Here is an 11,817-nt window from a genome sequence, read left to right as displayed (position 1 = left end):
CACCCCGAGACTGCCCGGCGATGGTGCTTTCGTCGCCGAGCCTTGCCGCCGCTGCCTCGCAGCGGCTCTGTGCCTCGGCGCCGAGCCGAGACATGCCAGGCGGCCCGCCGCCGCCCACCGAGACGAGGCCCGTCCCCTCGTCGTGCACTGCGTCGCTCGCGCCTCCGCCAAAGCGATCTCGATCACGCTTTGCGGCGACGGCGCCATCGACGCCGACTTGAGCCGCTGCCCTCGCCCAGCAGCGGGTGCTCGCCGCTGTCCACGGACGCGGCTCGTCAGGCGGCGCGGTGCCGCCGGCTGCAGCGACGGCTGTCCCGGCCGTCGCGTCCTCGAGAGAGGCGAGCGAGCCGGCAGCAGAGCCCGCATGGCCCCCGACTTGCGCCGCTGCTCTCGCCCAGCAGCGGTTGCTCGCCGCTGTCCACGGACGCGGCTCGTCAGGCGGCGCGGTTCCGCCGGCTGCAGCGACGGCTGCCCCGGCCGTCGCGTCCTCGAGAGAGGCGAGCGAGCCGGCAGCAGAGCCCGCATGGCCCTCACCGCCACAGCCGCTCTGCCTGCTGACCTCGCTCTCGCCGCCGCCGCCTGCAGCGGCGCCTCCGCGGCTCCGAGAGGACCCGGCCCGCGGCCGCGCCTCGTCGAGCGCCTCGTCGACGCCCTCGGCGACGCCTCCTCGCGTCGCGTGCCCGTGCGTGGCGGCCGCACCGCCGGCAGAGCTCGAGTGGCCCTCCACGCCACCCCGAGACTGCCCGGCGATGGTGCTTTCGTCGCCGCGCGTTGCCGCCGCTGCCTCGCAGCGGCTCTGTGCCTCGGCGCCGAGCCGAGACATGCCAGGCGGCCCGCCGCCGCCCACCGAGACGAGGCCCGCCCCCTCGTCGTGCACCGCGTCGCTCGCGCCTCCGCCAAAGCGATCTCGATCACGCTTTGCGGCGACGGCGCCATCGACGCCGACTTGAGCCGCTGCTCTCGCCCAGCAGCGGGTGCTCGCCGCTGTCCACGGACGCGGCTCGTCAGGCGGTGCGGTGCCGCCGGCTGCAGCGACGGCTGTCCCGGCCGTCGCGTCCTCGAGAGAGGCGAGCGAGCCGGCAGCAGAGCCCGTATGGCCCTCACCGCCACAGCCGCTCTGCCTGCTGACCTCGCTCTCGCCGCCGCCGCCTGCAGCGGCGCCTCCGCGGCTCCGAGAGGACCCGGCCCGCGGCCGCGCCTCGTCGAGCGCCTCGTCGACGCCCTCGGCGACGCCTCCTCGCGTCGCGTGCCCGTGCGTGGCGACCGCACCGCCGGCAGAGCTCGAGTGGCCCTCCACGCCACCCCGAGACTGCCCGGCGATGGTGCCTCCGCCGCCGCGCGTTGCCGCCGCTGCCTCGCAGCGGCTCTGTGCCTCGGCGCCGAGCCGAGACATGCCAGGCGGCCCGCCGCCGCCCACCGAGACGAGGCCCGCCCTCTCGTCGTGCACCGCGTCGCTCGCGCCTCCGCCAAAGCGATCTCGATCACGCTTTGCGGCGACGGCGCCATCGACGCCAACTTGCGCCGCTGCCCTCGCCCAGCAGCGGGTGCTCGCCGCTGTCCACGGACGCGGCTCGTCAGGCGGCGCGGTGCCGCCGGCTGCAGCGACGGCTGTCCCGGCCGTCGCATCCTCGAGAGAGGCGAGCGAGCTGGCAGCAGAGCCCGTATGGCCCTCACCGCCACAGCCGCTCTGCCTGCTGACTTCGCTCTCGCCGCCGCCGCCTGCAGCGGCGCCTCCGCGGCTCCGAGAGGACCCGGCCCGCGGCCGCGCCTCGCCTAGCGCCTCGGCGACGCCCTCGGCGACGCCTCCTCGCGTCGCGTGCCCGTGCGTGGCGACCGCACCGCCGGCAGAGCTCGAGTGGCCCTCCACGCCACCCCGAGACTGCCCGGCGATGGTGCTTTCGTCGCCGCGCGTTGCCGCCGCTGCCTCGCAGCGGCTCTGTGCCTCGGCGCCGAGCCGAGACATGCCAGGCGGCCCGCCGCCGCCCACCGAGACGAGGCCCGCCCCCTCGTCGTGCACCGCGTCGCTCGCGCCTCCGCCAAAGCGATCTCGATCACGCTTTGCGGCGACGGCGCCATCGACGCCGACTTGAGCCGCTGCTCTCGCCCAGCAGCGGGTGCTCGCCGCTGTCCACGGACGCGGCTCGTCAGGCGGCGCGGTGCCGCCGGCTGCAGCGACGGCTGTCCCGGCCGTCGCGTCCTCGAGAGAGGCGAGCGAGCCGGCAGCAGAGCCCGCATGGCCCTCACCGCTACAGCCGCTCTGCCTGCTGACCTCGCTCTGGCCGCCGCCGCCTGCAGCGGCGCCTCCGCGGCTCCGAGAGGACCCGGCCCGCGGCCGCGCCTCGTCGAGCGCCTCGTCGACGCCCTCGGCGACGCCTCCTCGCGTCGCGTGCCCGTGCGTGGCGACCGCACCGCCGGCAGAGCTCGAGTGGCCCTCCACGCCACCCCGAAACTGCCCGGCGATGGTGCCTCCGCCGCCGCGCGTTGCCGCCGCTGCCTCGCAGCGGCTCTGTGCCTCGGCGCCGAGCCGAGACATGCCAGGCGGCCCGCCACCGCCCACCGAGACGAGGCCCGTCCCCTCGTCGTGCACCGCGTCGCTCGCGCCTCCGGCAAAGCGATCTCGATCACGCTTTGCGGCGACGGCGCCATCGACGCCGACTTGAGCCGCTGCTCTCGCCCAGCAGCGGTTGCTCGCCGCTGTCCACGGACGCGGCTTGTCAGGCGGCGCGGTGCCGCCGGCTGCAGCGACGGCTGTCCCGGCCGTCGCGTCCTCGAGAGAGGCGAGCGAGCCGGCAGCAGAGCCCGCATGGCCCTCACCGCTACAGCCGCTCTGCCTGCTGACCTCGCTCTCGCCGCCGCCGCCTGCAGCGGTGCCTCCGCGGCTCCGAGAGGACCCGGCCCGCGGCCGCGCCTCGTCGAGCGCCTCGTCGACGCCCTCGGCGACGCCTCCTCGCGTCGCGTGCCCGTGCGTGGCGGCCGCACCGCCGGCAGAGCTCGAGTGGCCCTCCACGCCACCCCGAGACTGCCCGTCGATGGTGCTTTCGTCGCCGCGCGTTGCCGCCGCTGCCTCGCAGCGGCTCTGTGCCTCGGCGCCGAGCCGAGACATGCCAGGCGGCCCGCCGCAGCCCACCGAGACGAGGCCCGCCCCCTCGTCGTGCACCGCGTCGCTCGCGCCTCCGCCAAAGCGATCTCGATCACGCTTTGCGGCGACGGCGCCATCGACGCCGACTTGCGCCGCTGCCCTCGCCCAGCAGCGGGTGCTCGCCGCTGTCCACGGACGCGGCTCCTCAGGCGGCGCGGTGCCGCCGGCTGCAGCGACGGCTGTCCCGGCCGTCGCGTCCTCGAGAGAGGCGAGCGAGCCGGCAGCAGAGCCCGCATGGCCCTCACCGCCACAGCCGCTCTGCCTGCTGACCTCGCTCTCGCCGCCGCCGCCTGCAGCGGCGCCTCCGCGGCTCCGAGAGGACCCGGCCCGCGGCCGCGCCTCGTCGAGCGCCTCGTCGACGCCCTCGGCGACGCCTCCTCGCGTCGCGTGCCCGTGCGTGGCGACCGCACCGCCGGCAGAGCTCGAGTGGCCCTCCACGCCACCCCGAGACTGCCCGGCGATGGTGCTTTCGTCGCCGCGCGTTGCCGCCGCTGCCTCGCAGCGGCTCTGTGCCTCGGCGCCGAGCCGAGACATGCCAGGCGGCCCGCCGCCGCCCACCGAGACGAGGCCCGCCCCCTCGTCGTGCACCGCGTCGCTCGCGCCTCCGCCAAAGCGATCTCGATCACGCTTTGCGGCGACGGCGCCATCGACGCCAACTTGCGCCGCTGCTCTCGCCCAGCAGCGGGTGCTCGCCGCTGTCCACGGACGCGGCTCGTCAGGCGGCGCGGTGCCGCCGGCTGCAGCGACGGCTGTCCCGGCCGTCGCGTCCTCGAGAGAGGCGAGCGAGCCGGCAGCAGAGCCCGCATGGCCCTCACCGCCACAGCCGCTCTGCCTGCTGACTTCGCTCTCGCCGCCGCCGCCTGCAGCGGCGCCTCCGCGGCTCCGAGAGGACCCGGCCCGCGGCCGCACCTCGTCGAGCGCCTCGTCGACGCCCTCGGCGACGCCTCCTCGCGTCGCGTGCCCGTGCGTGGCGGCCGCACCGCCGGCAGAGCTCGAGTGGCCCTCCACGCCACCCCGAGACTGCCCGGCGATGGTGCCTCCGCCGCCGCGCGTTGCCGCCGCTGCCTCGCAGCGGCTCTGTGCCTCGGCGCCGAGCCGAGACATGCCAGGCGGCCCGCCGCCGCCCACCGAGACGAGGCCCGCCCCCTCGTCGTGCACCGCGTCGCTCGCGCCTCCGCCAAAGCGATCTCGATCACGCTTTGCGGCGACGGCGCCATCGACGCCGACTTGAGCCGCTGCTCTCGCCCAGCAGCGGGTGCTCGCCGCTGTCCACGGACGCGGCTCGTCAGGCGGCGCGGTGCCGCCGGCTGCAGCGACGGCTGTCCCGGCCGTCGCGTCCTCGAGAGAGGCGAGCGAGCCGGCAGCAGAGCCCGCATGGCCCTCACCGCCACAGCCGCTCTGCCTGCTGACCTCGCTCTCGCCGCCGCCGCCTGCAGCGGCGCCTCCGCGGCTCCGAGAGGACCCGGCCCGCGGCCGCGCCTCGTCGAGCGCCTCGTCGACGCCCTCGGCGACGCCTCCTCGCGTCGCGTGCCCGTGCGTGGCGACCGCACCGCCGGCAGAGCTCGAGTGGCCCTCCACGCCACCCCGAGACTGCCCGGCGATGGTGCCTCCGCCGCCGCGCGTTGCCGCCGCTGCCTCGCAGCGGCTCTGTGCCTCGGCGCCGAGCCGAGACATGCCAGGCGGCCCGCCGCCGCCCACCGAGACGAGGCCCGCCCTCTCGTCGTGCACCGCGTCGCTCGCGCCTCCGCCAAAGCGATCTCGATCACGCTTTGCGGCGACGGCGCCATCGACGCCAACTTGCGCCGCTGCCCTCGCCCAGCAGCGGGTGCTCGCCGCTGTCCACGGACGCGGCTCGTCAGGCGGCGCGGTGCCGCCGGCTGCAGCGACGGCTGTCCCGGCCGTCGCATCCTCGAGAGAGGCGAGCGAGCTGGCAGCAGAGCCCGTATGGCCCTCACCGCCACAGCCGCTCTGCCTGCTGACTTCGCTCTCGCCGCCGCCGCCTGCAGCGGCGCCTCCGCGGCTCCGAGAGGACCCGGCCCGCGGCCGCGCCTCGTCGAGCGCCTCGTCGACGCCCTCGGCGACGCCTCCTCGCGTCGCGTGCCCGTGAGCGGCGACCGCACCGCCGGCAGAGCTTGAGCGGCCCTCCACGCCACCCCGAGACTGCCCGGCGATGGTGCCTCCGCCGCCGCGCGCTGCCGCCGCTGCCTCGCAGCGGCTCTGTGCCTCGGCGCCGAGCCGAGACATGCCAGGCGGCCCGCCGCCGCCCACCAAGACGAGGCCCGTCCCCTCGTCGTGCACCGCGTCGCTCGCGCCTCCGCCAAAGCGATCTCGATCACGCTTTGCGGCGACGGCGCCATCGACGCCGACTTGAGCCGCTGCCCTCGCCCAGCAGCGGTTGCTCGCCGCTGTCCACAGGCGCGGCTTGTCAGGCGGCGCGGTGCCGCTGGCTGCAGCGACGGCTGTCCCGGCCGTCGCGTCCTCGAGAGAGGCGAGCGAGCCGGCAGCAGAGCCCGTATGGCCCTCACCGCCACAGCCGCTCTGCCTGCTGACCTCGCTCTCGCCGCCGCCGCCTGCAGCGGCGCCTCCGCGGCTCCGAGAGGACCCGGCCCGCGGCCGCGCCTCGTCGAGCGCCTCGTCGACGCCCTCGGCGACGCCTCCTCGCGTCGCGTGCCCGTGAGCGGCGGCCGCCCCGCCGGCAGAGCTCGAGTGGCCCTCCACGCCACCCCGAAACTGCCCGGCGATGGTGCCTCCGCCGCCGCGCGTTGCCGCCGCTGCCTCGCAGCGGCTCTGTGCCTCGGCGCCGAGCCGAGACATGCCAGGCGGCCCGCCGCCGCCCACCGAGACGAGGCCCGCCCCCTCGTCGTGCACCGCGTCGCTCGCGCCTCCGCCAAAGCGATCTCGATCACGCTTTGCGGCGACGGCGCCATCGACGCCGACTTGCGCCGCTGCTCTCGCCCAGCAGCGGGTGCTCGCCGCTGTCCACGGACGCGGCTCGTCAGGCGGCGCGGTGCCGCCGGCTGCAGCGACGGCTGTCCCGGCCGTCGCGTCCTCGAGAGAGGCGAGCGAGCCGGCAGCAGAGCCCGCATGGCCCTCACCGCCACAGCCGCTCTGCCTGCTGACCTCGCTCTCGCCGCCGCCGCCTGCAGCGGCGCCTCCGCGGCTCCGAGAGGACCCGGCCCGCGGCCGCGCCTCGTCGAGCGCCTCGTCGACGCCCTCGGCGACGCCTCCTCGCGTCGCGTGCCTGTGCGTGGCGACCGCACCGCCGGCAGAGCTCGAGTGGCCCTCCACGCCACCCCGAAACTGCCCGGCGATGGTGCCTCCGCCGCCGCGCGTTGCCGCCGCTGCCTCGCAGCGGCTCTGTGCCTCGGCGCCGAGCCGAGACATGCCAGGCGGCCCGCCGCCGCCCACCGAGACGAGGCCCGCCCCCTCGTCGTGCACCGCGTCGCTCGCGCCTCCGCCAAAGCGATCTCGATCACGCTTTGCGGCGACGGCGCCATCGACGCCGACTTGCGCCGCTGCTCTCGCCCAGCAGCGGGTGCTCGCCGCTGTCCACGGACGCGGCTCGTCAGGCGGCGCGGTGCCGCCGGCTGCAGCGACGGCTGTCCCGGCCGTCGCGTCCTCGAGAGAGGCGAGCGAGCCGGCAGCAGAGCCCGCATGGCCCTCACCGCCACAGCCGCTCTGCCTGCTGACCTCGCTCTCGCCGCCGCCGCCTGCAGCGGCGCCTCCGCGGCTCCGAGAGGACCCGGCCCGCGGCCGCGCCTCGTCGAGCGCCTCGTCGACGCCCTCGGCGACGCCTCCTCGCGTCGCGTGCCCGTGCGTGGCGACCGCACCGCCGGCAGAGCTCGAGTGGCCCTCCACGCCACCCCGAGACTGCCCGGCGATGGTGCCTCCGCCGCCGCGCGTTGCCGCCGCTGCCTCGCAGCGGCTCTGTGCCTCGGCGCCGCGCCGAGACATGCCAGGCGGCGTGATGCCGCCCCAGCAAATCCTGTCGTCCGCAGCGTCAAAGACTAACTTGAGCAAGTATTGGCTCTGCCTCCACATCGCAGTCGCTCCAACCTCTGCCAGCTCCCTTGACGCTGCTCCGTGCTGTAGCGATCTCCTTGAGAGATCCGCTAAGCCCATGCGTTGCGGCCTCTTTACCGTCAGCGTGTTCCAGCCTACCAGAATCACGTATCGGAACCACTTCCCGACGACGAATATGGTTGACGCTCGAACACGTTGCTGTTGCTTCTGGAGGTGGCCTTCCACCCCCGTGCCAACCCCTTCCAACCCCAACAAAACACCGACAGACGAGAGAAGAGGCCACAAAACAGACAAGCAGAATGGCAAGAGAGAGACGCTCTGCAGGCGAGCCCACGGGCCTCTTGGGCCCTCGCGTCTCTCTCTCTCGATTCGTTACACCGATTCGACCATCAATGCGGCGGGCCGATTTCGACCCATCACAAATGTGGGAAGCCATTAACCTCCCTTGGCTTCCCACACAAACCCCCCTTCATGGGGGGAGCAGCAAATGAGGTAGTCTCTGCGAAATCACTGTCCCAGTGAATTCGCCCTAGACGCCTCCGTGTGTGGACTCGCAGCTCCGGCTGGATGTCGGCGACCTAAAGCTCGGCGGTCGTCGCTTCGCGCCGGCCGACTCCCTGGGTGTCGGCTGTCGCGTGTCGTGTGCGCGCGGCGATTGTAACCGGGGAGGCCTGCGCAGCTTCTAACGATGCAGAGAAAACGGGCCACACAAATGCCGTAAAGGACAGGCGCGGGACGTGAGGAGATGCGCGGCCGACACCCAGCAGCGGCTCTGCGGCGGGGAGGGGGGAGACACACACAGGAAGCACGATGCGTACAGTGATCGCGTGTCATGCGCCATCACCGACGTCGGGCGGGAGAGGAGCTCCAGCCAACAGTAGTGGCGAGCCAGCCTGCGCTGCACGATGAAAAAGTACTCGTGCTGACGCATCCTCGCCCGAGTCATATTCCAAGTGCCATGCGACAGCCCGCGTGCGACGGGAAGAAGAGGTGCGAGGCTGAGAAAATAAGAGCTTGATCGCGCCACCAACGTCAGCGTCGGGCGCAGTGATGAGCTCGAGCAGCTCTCGAGCAAGCTCCGCCTCCGAGCTCTCGCAGCAGCCATGCGCGTGCGCGCAGCCCAGATTCTCGCTCAGCGCCTCCGCCTTGGGGTTTGAAGCAGGTCCGCCGTAGCGCTCCGCGCCTGCGCCGGCGGCGGGCGGTGTAGAAGGCCGCTCGCGATGGCTCCGTCGTGTGCCTCGACCGTCCCACCTCAAGTGGTGACTACGCTCGCTGTCGCGCGGCCGCTTGGCAGCGGCGCCGACGCTGCCGTTGAGTCTGTCCGTGGCCGCCGCGTCACTCGGCACGGAAGCCTCCTTGCCGGTGGACATGCCGGGGGGGCGTGAGGGCCTGGAGGGTGACACAGACGCACAGGGGAGCGCGCGCCGCCGAAGTGGTTTGGCGCACACCTCGACGAGGAGGGTGGCCACCCCTCGGTTCCCAGCCTGAAGAAGTGCCCTCGCACCCCTCACACTGACACATTCCCCTCATGCCTCATCCCTTACCCTTGGCTGAGCACATCTACCTGCGAGCTAGTCTCTCCGCATTCTCTCCCCTAGTCATCCGCCCGCGCCGCGCGCCACCTAATGGGCGTCTAGTGCAGCCACTGACGGCACTATTCCAAAGGAGCGGTCGATGCCTCGCCTAGAGTTCGGGTGGACTTGCGCACTGCTTAGCCCTGAGGGGGGAGTGTGTGTGAGGTGGTGTAATGTTGTCCCGTTTCAGGCGGCAGGTCAGGGGATTAGCCAGGAGGATTCGGCAGCTCAGCCGGGGGCTGAGCGTCTGCAGGCAGCCTTCCGCTCGCGCCGAAATTCACAGCCCTCCCGGGCCGACGGGGTGCTCCTTGGATCGGGCCCCGCTCCCCGCTTTTCCTGTACCTGGACTGTCCGGGTCAGGAGGGTGAGAGTATTGGGTGGGCGAGGGCAGTACATCTGGCGGGTGGCGATTGAGGGACAGCAAGAGGGCTGATTGGGGGGTCAATGGGCGCGCGGGCGGCGCTTCGTGGTCCTGGGCGAGCAGGGGCAGTGGTTAGGAGTCTTGGGCCTGGAGATATGAGGATTGTCGAGATGTTGTGCGAGAGCGGTAGGTGGGGGAAGGTAGCGCGGCTGGAGAGTGGTGTCCGAGGGACAGTGATGAGTTGTCAGTGTTGGGGCGCGAGACGCGCGGGACAGTGTCGGAGGCGGCCAGTGAGGTAGGGTTGGCTTTGAGCAGTGCAGCGAGTGTGTGGTCAAGCGTGGGAGCGGCGCGCGAGCACCGGATTTTTTTTGCTGTGCGAGTCGAGTTAGGGACAATGATGAGTTGTCAGTTGGGGCGCGAGACGCGCGGGACAGTGTTGGAGGCGGCCAGTGAGGTAGGGTTGGCTTTGAGCAGTGCAGCGAGTGTGTGGTCAAGCGTGGGAGCGGCGCGCGAGCACCGGATTTTTTTGCTGTGCGAGTCGAGTTCGTGGCCGGTGCGCGGGAAACTCGCCGAAAACCCGCGCAGCCGGCCGATTGTACGACCGAGGTCGCTGATTGTACGACCGAGGTCGCAGAGCCTTGGCGACGCGACGCGCACGTCGCCAAGGACTTCGTAAAATGTCAGAGTTTTTTTAGTCGTCGAGGACGACGGCGTGGAGCGCGAGCCCGGCCGCGGAAGCGGCCAGCGCAGCGTCCCCAATTCTCGGCTCGACCATTTTGGCCAGACGCTGTATCCTTTTTGGAGAAAAAATCTCGCGGGCGCCACAACGAAGGCGCTCTCAAAAAATCTTGTGGCCAACAGGAAGGTGTGGCCAAAATCAACCAGCCCCCGTGGGAACGCACTCCCGGCCCCCTCCTGACACCGGAGGTCTCCGGGGCACGCCCCCGTGCACGCCTCCTCACCCGATGGCAAAAGAAATCGAACTCCGCACGGCTGACGCAAGCTGGATGGCTTGTCTGTTTTCCTTTTTTCTGGATGCCCCCCACCCCCCCTTAACGCGAATACAAAAGAATTTTCTCTCAAAAAACTAGGCACGGGACTGGCGCGCAGAGTGGCACCACGCCAGTCACCACGATACGGCTCTACGCGGCCGCGCAGGACGAAAGACAAAGAGCTGGAAGGAACCCCACGACGCAAATCATAATCTCCACCCGGACTGCCCGTGCACGTGACATGCACAACATGTGCATGTCCATGTGCTTGTGGCCCCCCCCTCCTCCCTCCAACGCAATGTGAATGCCGCGCACAACATCCCACGGATGCTCCATGTGCGAGCTAGCTCTACTAATCGTCCCGTGTTTGCAGGTCATCGCCGCGCCGCACGTTTTGCGCACGACATCGCGCAACCGATCAGACCTGCTGCTGCACCGACGACGCCTCGCCTCCAGAGACCTCGCGCGCCTCCGCAGAGCTGCGGCTGCTCATCTTGGCGAACACCCGGCTGAGTCCGCCAAGGCTGCGCATCGCGAGACTGGTGCTGCCCTCAACGACGCTGCCTGAAGCGAGGAGGCCCGCCCGCGACCGAGCGGGGGTCGCGCCTAGGCTCTTTGCCAGAAGGACGAGCGACACCTGCGGGCAGGGACCCGCCCCTCGTCACGAAACGCTCGATGCGGGGGAGAGCTCGCTGTGGGAGAGAGGGCGCGCGCCTTGCGGTGGTGGCCGGGGAAGCAGGATTTTGCCAGGTCCTTGTAGAGTCCGCCGGCGATGAGCTCCTGCGGCGTTTCGGGGGGGAGAGGGTTGGGGGGGAGGAGGGGTGGCGGGACAGGCGCCACGTTGAGACATTCGCTCCTGCGGCGTGACTTCGAAAAACCTCGAGAACTGGCAGCCGCCGAGCGCGGGGTCGTTCTCGTGCGCCATGACGATCTTCAGCCTGTCCTCCCGCGCCTGCTTGACCTGCTCGGCCAGCCGCTCGTCGCTGACGAAGCTGTCCTCGTTGAGGTAGAGCAGCAAGTGCGTCGCGCTGGCCGGCCGATCATCGGTGGTGCAGATCGTGAGACCGGCGGTCTCACGATCTGGGGCAAAAGCGGCGGCGATCTCATCGGCCAGCGCCAGCGACCCCGCGTTGGCTGGCGAGGCCCAGAGCGTGCACGGTTTGGAAAAGGCGAGCGACTGGCTCTCGAGCTCACCCGACACGCAGAGCGGAAGGGAGGTCCTGTCCAGAAAGTTGGGCGAGCAGAGGAGCACCGCCTAGGGTGGTTCAAGTGGGGTTGGCCGGGAGGTAGAGTGAGAGAACGGAGCTGGCTGTGGCCGGCGGCGCCTCGGCGATGATCTTGAGCGAGATGAGCTGAAACTCATCGATGCGATACCAAATCGTGAGCGGCCAGTCGTTGTCAAAGATGGCCGGCTGCAGGTCCTCGGGGCACTCGCCGCGCAGCGCCTGGAGCGTCCCGCCGCCCTTTTCAGGGTCCGCTTCTTGGACGAGGACGAGCGGCTTGTCCTTCTCGAGCGACGAGCGGACCTCTCGGAGGCAGTTCTGTGGCGCGGGCGAGGCGGCAGTTCTTGGGGCCAGGGTGCGGTAGAGGGGCGGGGTGGGAGAAAGAGGCGAGCCTTGGAGCGGAAGTAGCCCTGCGAGAGGAAGAAGAGGATGACCTGCGAGCTCTGGATGTACTCCTCCAGCGCCCCGATATCCTTGAGATCATCTACCTATGAGCACACCGCGG

General features: G+C 71.5%; 1 protein-coding gene across 1 annotated transcript; it reads right to left on the bottom strand.

Annotated features, from left to right (window-relative positions):
• Positions 1–10,265: 10,265 nt before the first annotated feature.
• Positions 10,266–11,817, bottom strand: EMIHUDRAFT_438648 (hypothetical protein). The gene is given in 7 exon segments (XM_005759135.1): positions 10,266–10,325; positions 10,338–10,348; positions 10,364–10,726; positions 10,804–10,869; positions 10,946–11,344; positions 11,415–11,630; positions 11,705–11,817. The coding sequence occupies 3 exon segments, from the start codon at positions 11,794–11,796 to the stop codon at positions 11,023–11,025; spliced, it is 630 nt and encodes a 209-aa protein (XP_005759192.1). The 5' UTR covers positions 11,797–11,817; the 3' UTR covers positions 10,266–10,325; positions 10,338–10,348; positions 10,364–10,726; positions 10,804–10,869; positions 10,946–11,022.

The sequence above is a fragment of the Emiliania huxleyi genome (assembly GCF_000372725.1).
Source record: "Emiliania huxleyi CCMP1516 unplaced genomic scaffold EMIHUscaffold_81, whole genome shotgun sequence".
Classification (NCBI taxonomy): Eukaryota; Haptophyta; order Isochrysidales; family Noelaerhabdaceae; genus Emiliania; species Emiliania huxleyi.
This window is presented reverse-complemented; position numbering and strand designations above follow the sequence as displayed.

Coding starts and splice junctions, on each gene's coding strand:
- EMIHUDRAFT_438648 (XM_005759135.1), bottom strand. CDS start 11,796: ATGATCTCAAGGATATCGGGGCGCTGGAGGAGTACATCCAGAGCTCGC. Junction 11,631..11,704: donor AGGGCTACTTCCGCTCCAAG/GCTCGCCTCTTT, acceptor CCCGCGCCACAG/AACTGCCTCCGAGAGGTCCG. Junction 11,345..11,414: donor CGCTCAAGATCATCGCCGAG/GCGCCGCCGGCC, acceptor GAACCACCCTAG/GCGGTGCTCCTCTGCTCGCC.